Genomic DNA, 14,591 nt, shown 5'->3' with positions numbered 1-14,591 from the left:
CACCTTTCCACAATTCACACCCAATACAAATTTACTGTGAATAGTGTTGCCTATTGAGAGAAGAACAGGGCTTTACATTTCTTTACAAGCTGAAGGATGACACATCCACAGCACAAGCACCTGGTTTAAACCCTGGCAGAGGCAGTAAGAGGCCAGGTTTAACTTGGTGCACCTTCTCCCAGCTCGAGTCATGCAGTGTTTGATCCACAGAAGAGATGGAAAGATACTGTGTAGAGAAGGGGGAGAGAAACACAGTGCAGAGAAGAAATAAATCAGAGAGGCATAAGCAAAGGCAGAAAGTGAAAGCAGATTTAACTGGAAAGTTGTGAGGGAGCCAAATTTAAAGCCTATATGGGGGATGGAGGAAAACCAGCCATCCCCACAGACATAAGTGCACACTACATATGAAGACCTGCACTACATGCATGCTACAGTGCTGCAGGCAGCTGAAGAGCTGAACTCTCACATTTACAAGGCAGTGACTACCCTCATATTTCTGATGAAAAGGCTTTAGGAACAACAGCTCAACCCTGATGTAAATAAATCATTTTAAAACTTTGCATTTCCGTGTGGTCAATGTCAAAATGTCACCCTGCCCTCCAGCCCAGCCTAACTCACACCCTGCATGCAGCAGGTTCATTTGTGGTTCAGGCTCACCTTGAGCACAGCCCAGTGCTGGGAACACTCGGCTGGGTTCAAGCCAAAGGTGGCTGCAGGTACAGTGAGGCACAGGGCATGTGCTGGACAACACCCTGAGCAAGGCAAGGATGGGGAGGTAACAAGTCCAGGCAGAGAATTAAGACTTAAATACAAGTGACTTCCATTTCACACCAGCACATCTGATGAGTACTGTCTAAACCTTTTACTGAAGAATTGAAGGAGGAAGAGGAAAAAGCAGTTTTCACTCCTGAATTCCTGTTTCTTTCATTTAAATTGCAGGTGTATTGCTTTGCAATCTCTCTGATCATTTCTTCCAGTACATCCACAGCTCAAGTAGTTTGAGATTCTGTGCAAGTTGTGAGGCCAAAGATTTCAAATAATACTCACAATACAAGAGATTTCTGTTATTAAGACACCATTATGTGTCTTTCTCAAATATTGAGAGTCTTTGCTTAATTTATGTCAGCACCTGCAGTGTCCAACAGACAACTGATATTCCAGCATTAATCAAGCATGCTCAAAGAATTCAGAGAATAAGGAGGAGCATATTCTGAAAGTCTGCTGTCCAATTAGAATTAGAGCCAAAACATTTGAACAGCACATAAACTTGCTGACAGTGAGTTATTCACCATCTTGACAAGAGCTCTCACAGTTGAGAATACCACTGAAAGCCACACACCATGTCCAGAGCTCAGAGGTTTGTGCCCATGTAAGACAATGTATTTCTCAAGATTCCTAGTGCTCCATGTACAGTGGAGAAGGATGATAAGGCAGCAAAGATCACACAGTGCTGCCAGCACTTGTTAAAACACGCTGCCCCTCCAGTGTCCATCAATACAGAAACACTCAATGCTGCAGACCTATTGCCCAAGTCTTTAATTCACGTCTCAGACTCAGGGGAAGGAATACAAACCCAAATCCAATCACTTGTAAGAAGTCCAGTATTATTTTCAGAGCCATCAGGAACTGATGGGCAATACCCCCAGCTAGGTACCTCTCCCATGGCCCCACTGAACTCTAAACTATAAATAAATAAATGACATTGATTTCTAAGCTGGAGGGAGGTTAGCTACTGTAATCTAAATGACTCAATGCCAAGGTTTCTGCAGAAAGGAAGGGGAGTCTTGTGGAAATCTTCACCCCACCCCACACTGCATTGCTCTCTCACAAATCTTTAAGTATCTCTTAGGCCCTGAACACAGAAAAATGTCATCTGTTTTCCACCTTCAGCAAACATTCAGGTTGAGAATCCTCCCAGACTAAGCAGGGAAGTGACAGGCTTGGAGAGAAAATGGTCAGCCTGTCAATATAAAACAGGCCAGGACTGGAACACAGGGAGAGGAATAGTGTTGGCCATGCAAAGCATGTCAGTAAGATACGTGACAAAGTTGTCACTGGGTCACTTTGCTGTTTGAGTTCATCTGCAGTCACCAGCCCACACACACCCAGCCAAGGAGAGCTTTCCACTGCCTCCCTGGGAGAGCTGCAGCCCCCCAGCATCAGAGCCCAACCTGAGCAGGACAAGCAAACAAAGACCAGGGGAAAGCCACTGCCACAGAAGGCATCGGCAGAGAGAAGCATTGCCAGGGAGGAGCATCAGCCCATCTGACATTGCTCCACAATTTCCACTGCAAACACCAAAGCACGGACGAGAGGGTGGCAGAGGGTGCTGCTCTTGGCTGCATGCCTGACCCCTGCAGCCCTCAGGATATCCCAGATAAATCCAGACTAGCAGACATTCCCATCATGCCTTTAATAAACACCCTCCAGCTGCCCAAGGCACCCAGGTGATTTGGGGAACACCTCAGAAAGCATTTTCCCCATGGCAGTCACCGCAGAAAGCTCCAAGGGCCAGTTACACAAGTCCTGCGTGACCTGCCACATTTACTTAAGATGCTATTAGCATGCCTAAATTAGATTTTTAGTTTGAAACCAATTATATTTATTTGATTTTGTGCCAACATCTCTGGCTAATTTAAAGGGCACTGCAGCTATGCAGTGCTAATTCTACACGATGGAAAGCAGGCTCAAACATCTCATTTCCAAACACAGCAACTTCAGTGGAGAAAGTTCATCCTTCCCTTTTAATCACTGTCAGTTGCCTTTATGGTATATGCAGCAATGTAAATATCATGCTGGCTGTCATCAGGTATTACCAAGGCTCAAAACACAGCCCTGGTACAGTAGCCAAGCCAGTGCTCTCCTTTCTTCCCTCCCAATTTTTATCTCTGAACTCTGTCTCAAATGTAATTGTCAGCTGTAGAGGATATTTTATTTGGCCACGTTTCCACGTAACAGAACAATCTGTCTGCTTACAGTGCAGATGTTTGATAGTACCGTGGTTATTTTAGGTAAATAAGCTTTTAAGTATCAGATAGAACTTCTCTCAAAGGCTATTATCCTTTCTTCTCAGCAAATATCTTGATCTAATAAAAGATTTTCTGCATCTCTCAGTCTGTTCAGCACAAAAGATTAGCCCACTAGTTAAAAATTACATTCTTTAACCAAGAGTAACAAGAACCATCCTGAGCCTTAGGATGTGGACAAATAACTGAGCTGAGGTTGCCAGTTCATCAGGCCCCTCAGCTGTTCCAATAAGATTTGCATTGGTGACCTGTCCAACAGGAAACCTGCTCATGCTCAAGATGCTTTTTCCAGTATAGTTTGCTGCAAGTCAATACCAAGGTATTTATTAGCTGTTAATACCAAGCTATTTATTAGACAGCAATTGGCATCCTCAATGACTATTTTTACTTTAGTGAAAGATGGAACTTATGGCTTCACCTTTCAACTTGCTTCTGCTCCTGGGGGGACCTTATTGTCCTCTAGAACTCCCTGAAAGGAGGCTGGAGCAAGGTGGGAGTCAGTCACTTGTTACCTGGGAGAAGAGACAGGACGAGAGGAAATGGCCTCAAGTTGCACCTCAGGAGGTTTATATTGAGTATTAGGAAAAACACCTTCACTGAAAGGGCAGTCAGGCATTGGAACAGGCTGCCCAGGAAAGCGGTGCAATCACCATGCCTGGGAGTGTTCAAAAAACACTGGATGTGGTACTTGGGGACAGGGTTTAGTGGTGACCACAGTGGTGCAGGGTTATTGACTGGACTTGATGATCTAAAAAGTTTTCTCCAATCTGAAGGATCCCATGACTCTGCAATTTTATGACAACTTTGCATGGTGAGAGACAGAAAGGGTCACAAAGAAGTGGCCTAAGAAGTAAAGACGTAACACATCAAGATTCCAAAGAACTCCATTTCCATTGGTAGATCTGGAGGAATCACAAACTGGAGACAATTGGATCACCACCTTTAAGGTTTGGAGACAGCACAAACTTCAAGGTTCAGCTTCCCTGCACCTTCAGAGGGAATTGTCCTTGCAGACACAGCCTGAACACAAAGCAAGTGGTGTAAGAAAAGCACCAAGCCTCAGCCACATGCAGTGACAGACAAGGCATTGTTACTGCTCACTGTGGTGGGGAATCCATGAAGCAGCTGCTCCATCCAGCAGTGGCAGGGTCACAGGGAGGTTTGGGTGTTTAACAGAACGTGTGGCAGTAATTCCCCCATGTGCCATTTCCAGCACAAGCATTCATTAATTCCCTACAGGGATTATACACTTTGGCATCAGCCAGAGCAGGGGACTGAACTCCACCGCCCTGGGAGTCCTCACTGGCTGTGTCTCAGCAAAGTGACAGCAGCTTTCTGGGTTTGTTCTGAAAACTGACATCATTAAATCATCTCTGTGGATTTTGCAGGAAAGGTGCTTACTCCACAACAAGAACATGGTCTTTAATTGATGAATTTTCAAGACATGGAGATAACCCAATACTGTGCTCCTGCCTGAAGCTGGAGACAGCCTGAAATTGCCAGCTGCAGTTTCAGTTCCCCACTTACCCCAACAGGTATCAGCTCAGAGCACAGCCGAGCCCATAATTTTGCTAAGAAAAATATTCTGTAAGTGCTCTCATGCCACAGCCATCATTGTGCTCTCTCACTTTTCAAACACCATCATTTTCCAATAGCCTCTGCACTGTTTGCAAGGCTTCCTTTTCAGAAAGAAAAGCTGGAATGAACCCCAGAACTTAAGGAAACAGGCTTAAAATCCCCTGAAGAGTGAAAATGAACAAGAGCCTAGCTCAGAGAGAATCAAAATTGAAAATGCACAACCTGTCCAACAGTAACTATGGAGCTTTCATCCAATATTTAGTAAACCATCAGTATGTTTTTTACAAAATATGTGTTGAACTGCCCCGAGATGCAATCATGTCACACCCTGCCACAAGCACCTCAACACAACTCCACATTCACAAAGAGCTTTTTTACACATTTTCCTACCTGACAACACCCTGCCCAGTAATGAACAGTAAAATTTGTTAATTAGCTCTGCTCTAAGGCAAAAGCCAACTTCAGTTCTTCCACACACCAAGCCAGCAGAGGATACCACTGGGAAAGCCACGTGCTCACTCAGATCTCACCAGAACTGAGGTGGGTACTCAAGGTCAAATTTTCACTCTGCAGTTTTAACTTGATTCAACTCTGTGGATGGAGGAAATGGGAACAGCATCCTCCCACACAGCTTTATTAATAGCAAGGTGCTAGCAATAAGAGTAAATTTGTCCTTAAATTACCATTCATGACTATAAAACAAAAAAACTCTGGCAAAACCCAAGGAGAGTTTACTACAGTGAGAGATGATCACTGAAGTATTTCAATTCATGCTGCTTGTACCTTTTCTTTCCAGAATGAATTTACATGGGCTCATTTCCTGCCCAAAGGAAATATCCATTGGGAGAATGCTATAAAGTCAGTCTAGCATGGAACAGTGAAATGAAAGAAAACACTAATTTTGTTTCTCTCCCTCGCCCCAAACTCTCAAGATAAGGCAGTTGGAGCAGAAAATTGAAATCTGGCAAAAAATTAAAACCTCATTCAGAAAAACTTTTTTGTATTCCCTTACAAGTGCATTTTAATTTGACTGAGTTATCAGACTTTGAAGGTGTCGCTTCACAAGCTGTATAAAACTGTAAGGGATGGGAGGTGAAAGAAGATTTGCCTAACATGGAAATTTGGTGAGAAAGTGAATCAGTGCTCTGAATTTATTCTGCACTTCATTCACAGATGGGATCTTTAAGAGTGGAAGAGAATCATCCCCTGCAGACTCACCAGTGTGTAGAACCAAAGTGGTCTCAGAAATCCTGGCAAGGCACGTTAGACTCCAGTTTGATGGGGGCTGATACATAACCAAATCTTTTTTCCAGGATGGAATTTCTCTTCATTACAAGAAAATTCACATTAAACAAGAATTCTGTGTGCAGTGGTGCACACCAGGAAATAATAATCTTTAAGAACCTCAGGGAGTGGTGAAAGGATTTGGAAAAAAACTTTGCTGGTTGTTGCAGCTGTTGAGTAGTTGTGAAAAGAAGTACTGGATTTTTCATTTGTGCATTTGTATCACCACAAATCTCTACCTGCTTTTCCAGTGTGACAGGACCACCTAATGTAGTTAAAACCAAGAAATGTGCAGGCTGTGATGATTAACATGAAAACCCCAGTCATGAGCAGTGTTTCAAGGCAAGCAAGCTCAGATAAGGGATCAAACTGAGGACTGACAGAACCCCACACTGAGGTCAGGCCCTTCATTTATGTTCATGCACACGAGGAACATGAGAAATCTCACTCAGTACCAGTCAGGCACCTGTATCCCTGCCCCACTCAGCTGCAGTTACACCATTTGCTAAATGATCTTGTCCTACTCAAGCCTCACAAGTTGGATTTTGTTCCTAGTCTGGCTCCCCTCGTTAGCATACACATTGTTTGCTACCAGAGGTAGCCCATCTCTCTCACAGGAGCCATGACCTTGTGATTACAAGCCTGGGCTGCCTGTCAGCCAGGCACTAACCCTGTCTCCAAGGCTTTCCCGTGGCTGCCAGGAACAGAGACTGAGCTCCACGTGGTTTTTACAAACGTCAAGGCTCAACTCCCTTAGGTGAAGTCACAGGAAACTGCAGCAACTTGGAGAGCCAAGTCCTTCCTATCTGCATCTCAGTTGCTTGATTCTAAAGGAAAGGCAGGATAATAGGCTGGACTGGTCTGGAAAGCCCCAGCATCCTGATATTTCAAAGATTTTGCAACGCCAAATTCCACTGCTCCAACAGCTATTCTTCTACACCCACAAAGCCCTCAAGTCTGTCTCTGCCTATTAAGAAAGTTTAATAACACCAAATTTACAAGCACTCCATTAGCATGTCCACAGCTAAATTTATTGTGCAGAGATTTATGATGGATATTGTCCATTTTTGGGGAAATCTTCCAAGAAAATCTGATGAAGACAAAGTTTGTTGCAAGGCACTAATACAATTAGCAATAAGTGTTATTGCCATCATTTTAAAGAGCTCCATCTTTTAATAAAAGATTACATCTCCAGACTGGCTTAGTGGGCAAGCTGCTAACACTCAGAAAGAAAAGAGATGCTGCCAAGTTTAAACAGACAAACGTTCTGGGGAGGAGCAGATTCTCCAAGATTCCATCAGCTGCAGGAGCAAGAAGCCTCCCAGGCATGCATTTGTACAGCCCTCCCTCAGGTGTGCTCAGCAGCACAGCACAGCCACGCTCCCCAGCAGCAGCCAGGACATTTGCATTAAACTGGAACTATTTGCATGGATTCTTGAGAAAGGGAAGTGCTAAACATTAATGGGCCCAGGTACCCAACAGTACTGGAAGCAGCTGCTACACAGAAACCAGGCCCAGGGAAGGTGAACTCTTCCACATGAAACACCCTGGGTGTTTTCTCCCTAATGCCCTGGAATGGCTGAAAGCAGCAGGATCTGTGTCTGCTCTCCCCTCCAACCAGCAGGCAAGGCTAACAACCCTAATTCTTCCCAGCCAGCCTCCTTCAGCACTGCTCGCCTTGGTAAGCCCTCATTTTGCTGCCTTGTGCATTTTATCCTCCTTCCTATAGGACACAGACAACAGAGGCACTAAAAACAGGCACGTGCACAAGCAAACACCTTTTGCTTTCACTTCCCCAGGGGTGAAAAGTGACTTAGTTCAGCTCTAATTCCAGCAGGGCAAGGATATCAAAGGCCTTAAAGAGATGTGTCAAGTGTCCAGAGGAAAGGGAGCCTGGATGCAGGAGCAGCTTGGTTATTCTGTTGCACTCAGGATCACACAAGATATATTTGTCTACATCCAAGCAGCAGAAACTGGTACAGAGCATCTCCCACTTCAATTCCCAAGCACACCAAGTACTATGAATGACCACTCATTTTTTAACTTATCTGCAATGGCCCAAAGTTAATTTAATGTAACTTTTAACGTAATATAAAACAACTAAGGCTTTTCCACCAACTTCACGTGGAAAAAATGAGCACACAAAGAAAGTCTTCAAATGAATTAACCAGCCTGAGCACTGGGAATACAGTATAGGAATCAATTTTGCTCAGCAAAGCTGGGGGGGAGGAGTGGGAATCCATGAGGAAATGCTAAAACAAAACATATGGCACCAAGACTGAATCCTAAACACTCCGTTTAGAGCTCAGGCAGTTCTATTTTGTACAGTGTAACATTTTTCTTGAATGGGTTTTAAATATCAGGCGTGTGAAACTGGCTGCAGCCAGCACAGGCACCACAGCCAGCAAGGAACACCACACTGCAAAAAAAACCCAAAAACCCAAGCCCTGAAGTATCATTGGACAAGAGCCTCCCCTTCCAGCCTGATTTTTACATCCAAAGCCCCTGATTGCTCCTGGCCAGCACCTCCAGGCTGCTCTTTTTCAACAGCTGGGATTTCTCTGCTCAAGACTCCTTCACAAGCACCAGACAGATGAGCATGGACATCTTGATAAAATTTGGGAGAGCAGACACCTTAATTCTAAGAAGTTCCTCTCTACCCACAAAAAAAAGTTCTCCCACACAGTGCTGGGATAAACACAGATAGAAATCTAATTTTCAGCCCCAAAAGATCAACGTGATCACATGCAAAACCCAACTCCAAAGCTACTTGAACCACAGTCATTAAAAAAACTAATCATTCCTAAAATGGTGACTTCAATTTTCAATTTAGCCTTGATTTCTGATGGGATAAGAAACTCCCAGCACATCTGTTCGTGCAGCCTGCAAAGGAATCTGTCAGGGGAGAGAGGGCACAGGAGCAGAGCCTGGGAGCACTCCCACCACTAATTTATCTCCTGTTTCTGGCATGGGCTGCTCACAGCACAGGGGATGCTCCTAAATCACACAGCCACAGTCAGCAGGGCTCTAATCTTTCCAGAAAAGTAGCAAAACGAGAATGACCCAGTTCCAACCAACTTCACTCCTGCTACCAGCATTTCCAAGAGGAATTGTGAGATCCAGGGGAACCTGAATGTGTGAGGATCTGATCAGCACAAGCAGCATGAGGTCGATTTTTTTTCAGGCTTCAAAAAGAAGCCTGCAGTAATTTATATGCAATCCACGCTCAGAAGACCAACCACCTTCACAACCACAGCACAGACTATATTCTGCTTTTTAGATAAAAACTGCAGCATCTCCAGAGGCCCTATTCACCTGCAGAACTCTGGCTACTCTGGGGGTACATTTCTCTGAAATGCTTTTTAAATTGCTTCCTCTACCCCACCTGCATTTTATCCTTTCTTAAAATGAAATCAGATTCTCCTCTGATCAAAGTTCCTTGATTAAGAATATACCAGAAGTTATTTAAGCCTAAGGAGGCTACTCAGCAGTTATTAACACTAACCAAGCATAATCAACACGGATATTAATCCACACCTTTATAATGGCATGAGTCATCCCCAGTGCTGAGTAATCCTTTTTTATTTATATATAGTATTAGCCAGAATCAGGGAGCAGTTTTACAGTACAGGGTCTCTTTGCAGGTGGGAAACTTGCTTTTTCTATTCCTGCACTTGAGTGCTGTGGAGCCATCCACATCCAATAAAAGTCACATATGGCTATTTTCAGGCCAAAATAGTACAAATTAAAGAACTGGACTACAAATGGATTTCCATTATTCCATGTGAAAAAAACAGCTGAGCTGGTAACCTCAAAATTTACTCTGAATTTTAAGACTAATGTTGTTTTTTTTCATCAGGAAACAAGTTAAATCCTTTAAAAGCACCGGTACAAGGTTCATCTCTTTCCACAGCAGAACGTCTCTTTGTTCCGTGCTGAAGAACCTTTACAGCTCCTCAGTTATAAAGAGAGCTCAAAAAAATAAAAAAACTCAACCAAAAAACCCTTGAGGTTTACAGGAGACATGAAGCAGGAGGCAAGGCAGTCCAGCTCAGTTAACACAGTGACATTTTGTCCCACAAATCATATACGTGCTAGGAAACTTGCGTCACATCTCCATGCAGGCCGCTGGCAGCCACAGCAGTGTTTGAAAGGAGCAAAGGGGGGGCAGGGGACAGCAAAGTTAAAAAGAGAAACCATATGTTTGCAATATACACATCTCAGTGTAGCTCCATCACATGCCAAATGCCAACACAACCCTTCGGCGAGCAGGCGACATCCAGACACTCAGTTTGCGGAGGGACAGGGAAGATACAGAAGAAATTCAACACTTCTTTACTTTTTTGCAGATTTCTCCCTGAGTTCTGTCAGTTAACAGGAGACAACATCTCTGTGTGTCTCGCAGCATTCTGAGGCTGTGGGATGTGCATCTCCAGCAGCAAGTTCTCCCAAGAGCAGAAGTGTATTTACATTCCCTCTTGTTCCATCCCCAGCTACAAAGAGGCATTTGCTCCTGTCTTGGATTACTCACGTCCAAATCCTTTCTTTTTGCCACCACAAAACACCCCTCTGCAGGCTCTCAAAAGAAAAGGAAGAATTTCCTATGAGAAATTCAGTTCTCTTTCCACAGGAAATCGGTGGCACCTTCTCCCCTTTCCTCCCCACACCTGTATCTCCTGCTCCTCAGGGAGGCTGAACATCCTCCCCCCAGGGCACGTTTTCCAGAGGAGATTTAAAGGGTTGGGCTGTAGGATTACACCTTCCCTTGGTCTCCTTCCTAAAGCACTGCTGCTGCCTCTGAGCAGAGGGAGAGGACAAAGCCTGGTCCCACAGAGTACAAGGGATTTCCAGAAGGATTTCCCCCACTCCACAGCTTTAGTTCCTTCCTACTTTTAAACAATGCTAAGAATTTAATCTCTTAAAGCAGCATTTTCACAAACTCTCCAACCCTGAACAGAAAACAAACCTCCCCACAAGGCAGAGATGGAAAGCCTGGGCATGACAGTGCTACGTCATCCAGAAACTTCAAATAAAAGCACTCCACAAAGATTACTCAAAGAATTAACCTCCTTCCTAAAACCCTTTGGCCGGGAGCCCGCCCTGCCACTCTCCTGCTTCATTCCGAGTCTCCGGAGGGTGAGACGGGAGGCACCGACCTTAGAGTCACCTGTGGCACCACCTCCGATGTGTCACACACTCGCCCTAGAGCAATATATCCCTCATACACACCCCAACAAAATGGTCGAGACAGCCAATAAATCAGTACAGCGGCAGGCCTTTGGTAACTGGGCAGCTTAACGCCAAGAGAGAGTGAAGAAGGAAAAGAAAAATCATTTAATGGAGAGAGCAAGGAGTGGGGCCTCGAGCTGAGGACAATGAATGAAAACGCACGGCAGCAGCAAAACCCCAGGGTGAAAGGCTCGTTCGGCGGCTCTGCCAAACCCTCCGTGCAGGGACCAAAGCAGCGCGGGGCTCCGAAACTGCCGAGAGGGGTGATGGCCCCAAAATGAGCCGGGGTGCCCCAGCAGGAGACAGTCCACGCCAGCTCCGGAGTTCACTCCCGCTGAGTGAACCTCAGCCCCAGCACATCCCAGACCACACCGTGGGGGAAGCAAAGCCCCCCAAAGCGGATCCTGTCCGAGGATCCGAGCGGACCCAGACCCTGCCCAGAGGAGCGGGCAGAGGCCAGGGAGGAGCCCCCGGCCAGGGGAGCGTCCCCGCCACCACCACAATCCCTTCCTGGCATGGGGCAGACCCACATCCCCTTCCGCGGGCCGCACACAGAGGTGAGGAGGGGCAGCAGCCTCAGCAGAGGGGTCCCACAGAGCCCCTCAGAGTCCCCAGCAAGGCGAGGGGACAGAGCCGCTCATATCCTTCCGACATACGTGGCTGGAGGGGGGGCGGTCACACCGTCCCAGCCCGTGCCGGGCTGTGTGCGACGGGACCCCTCCAGATGAGGGGCACCCCAGACCCTCACACCCTTCAGAGAAGGGGGACAGACACCCCCCTCAGCTGAGAGCCCCCCCAAACCTTCACACAGCTCAGTGTGGGGGGACGGACCCTCTCACAGCCTCACATGGCTGAGGGAGGGGGAAGCCACACAGTCCCACTCCTTTGCGCGGTGTGTGACAGGATCCCCCTCAGTTGAAGGGGATCGGACCCCCCCTTCCCTCAGCGGACTCACACCCCCACATCCGAGGGGCACCCTGCACCCTCCCGCACCCCAATGACCGCTCACCGATGACCTCCTGCAGCTCGTAGTCATCCTTGTTGATGGACCAGGGCAGCGCGCTGGGCTCCTCGGCCATGGCCGCGCCGCGCCCGCCGCCCTCCGCGCCGCGAGGGGGAGCGTCCCCGAGGGGCGAGGGAGCGGAGAGGAGGCGCTGCGGTGTCCCGGCTGTCCCCGAAGCACGGCCGAGTCCGAGCCCCCTCCTCCTCCTCCTCCGCCTCCTCCTCTCCCGCCGCTACCGCCGGCCCAACTCCGGCCACCGCCACCTCCTGCACCTGCCCATGCCGGGAGCGCTAACGTCACCGCGTGCGCCCCGCCCGCCACGGCAGGGCGCCGCCCGACGCCATCTTGAGCGTGGCGTGGCAACACCCCTCCCGCCGCCAGAAGGCGACTACGCCACGGTTTTCTCGGTTATCCCCACCGGCCTCAAGGGACGGGCCGGTAGGGGAGGACTCCAAGGCGAAGTACGGAGGAGGAGCCCCTAAGGAAAGGGCGGGGATGCCACACACAAGATGGCGGCGGCGAGCATCATCCCCGCCCTCAGGCACAAGGCGGGAGCGGGTGCCTGTTTAAGAGCAGGGAGGGTCACGATTGGCTGGCTGCTGCCGGATCCGCTGCTCCTATTGGTCGAGTGGCTGTCAATCATGTGCTGGCGTTTCCCGGGTCCCTGTGCCCGAGGGGCCGGGCCCCGCTCCTGCCGTCAGGGGATCCGGAGCCTGCGGGCAGGAGCGGGGCCCGGCCCGGCCCGGCCCGGCCCGGGCGCTACAGGGATGCACATTCCGTGTTTAAAAATAGTGTGTGAGGGATCAGGGGGCCTGGTATGCTCGCAGCCTCCCCGGATGGGCAATTCTCTGCTCCATGCTGCAGTTCCAGCGCTCGTGGATATGTCCAACACCCTCATGGAGGTGTTCTGCACGTTCATCCTGCGGTTTAAGACTCCACACCCGGAGCTATTTTAGCTGGATGCACTCAGGAGTACATCTGGTGGTCATTGAGGAAAAGAAATTGAAATTTGAAAGAGAGCGGAATCACGAAGGCTGATGTCACCACTCTCTAATATATATACATTTGAATTGTTTATAGTTTGTGGATTATTTTTATTTTCTCACCTGAAAAGAGATAAAACAGCATCTCACTATTGCAATGCAGGAGTGTAACCATCAGGAGAACCGACTTGGAATCCGAGTATCAGGTTTCATCCTTTGCTGGTCACTGTTCTTCTTGTGGCTGGATGTCAGGTCCTTCTGTGGGTCAAAGAACAACAGTTACATGTATTTTTAGTTTATTAGGGCAAATTCCTGAGATTCCTTTGGTCAACCAGGCTTTGTGGAGCGCCACTGCCAAAGGCATGGTCTGACCACAGTGCTTTCACTCGTGCTCTAATGCAGGACACCGGCTCATTCCTTTTCTCTTTTTTTGTGTTCTGCAAAAGCCCCACAGCCCCATCTCGATCACTGCTGTACAGGCTCTGTCATAAGGCAGAACCTCCAACTGAAAAGCTGTTTGTTTTCCTGCTTGTCTGTGTTAAACATTCCCCTGCTGAGCCATTTTTAATATTTGCTAAATATGCCTAAATTACTGCTCGGAACCATCTCTGTGATCTTTTAACCATGTTATAAAAGGAGTTTATATAGCAATTAAAAACAGGTTTTACCCCAGAGCAGGCACCGGGGTAGCCAGTGTCATATTTCTGATAGCTAACAGCATGGTAAAAAATGGATCTGAGCCAGGCACCAACTACAAAAAGAGGCTTATACACTTAATTTTACCACATGCTTTTAAATTCAGAACCATCTTTTGGATTCTCTTATTCTGGGCTGAAAAATCCTCTCCCTGAAGGCAATGCTAAAACTCTTACTGCTTTAGACCACTGGGGTAGGATTAGGACCACAATGTGCCTTGTTCTTTAAGAATAACCACAGGCTTTGATCAAAATTAAAATTTAAAATGTTCACTGGCAGGACCACTAGTGGCCACGTGAGCATAGAGAGATGAGTGCTACATTTTATTTTTCCAGCTCTGCCATGAAAGATGCATTTCCATATTTTTAATCCCAGATCTCTCATTCAGTCATAGACTCCAGGTCTCATAAATTTTGCAATTTTTTTTTTTAATGAACTCAGCATTTTGAGTCTCTCAAAAGTCAGGGGTTGCTGTTGCACTCATTCATTTAGTGGGCTGTTCCAAGCTGAGTCTGCTGAGGGATGAAAACACGGAGCTGGATTCCACAAAGCTTTTATTCCTTAGCCAGCTTCAGACTTCCAAGCAGCACCTTCTCCTCTTTCATCCCTTCTGCTCATCCTCTTTTCCCTGATTTTCTGAATTTTGCCTGTCTCGTGTAGGCTGTGAGCTCCTCAGGGCAGAGGCAATGCCTCTATTTATAAAAGAGCTGTGAAGTGGTGCTGCTGAATCAAGTGCTCTTTTGTAATAACAAGAAATTTTAGTGGAAATATGAAGTGGAAAAGCAGCTTCCT

At 47.0% G+C, this 14,591-nt stretch overlaps 1 protein-coding gene across 1 annotated transcript in view; it reads right to left on the bottom strand.

The window, feature by feature from the left end:
* Nucleotides 1-12,309, bottom strand: part of OXSR1 (oxidative stress responsive kinase 1) — an 86,168-nt gene extending 73,859 nt beyond the window's left edge. The window contains exon 1 of the mRNA XM_058802744.1: nucleotides 12,127-12,309. Coding sequence (XP_058658727.1) covers nucleotides 12,127-12,196 — 70 coding nt within the window. The 5' untranslated portion in view covers nucleotides 12,197-12,309. The remainder of the gene's footprint in view (nucleotides 1-12,126) is intronic.
* Nucleotides 12,310-14,591: the final 2,282 nt, after the last annotated feature.

This window comes from Ammospiza caudacuta, chromosome 1, assembly GCF_027887145.1.
Source record: "Ammospiza caudacuta isolate bAmmCau1 chromosome 1, bAmmCau1.pri, whole genome shotgun sequence".
Taxonomy (NCBI): Eukaryota; Metazoa; Chordata; class Aves; order Passeriformes; family Passerellidae; genus Ammospiza; species Ammospiza caudacuta.
This window is presented reverse-complemented; position numbering and strand designations above follow the sequence as displayed.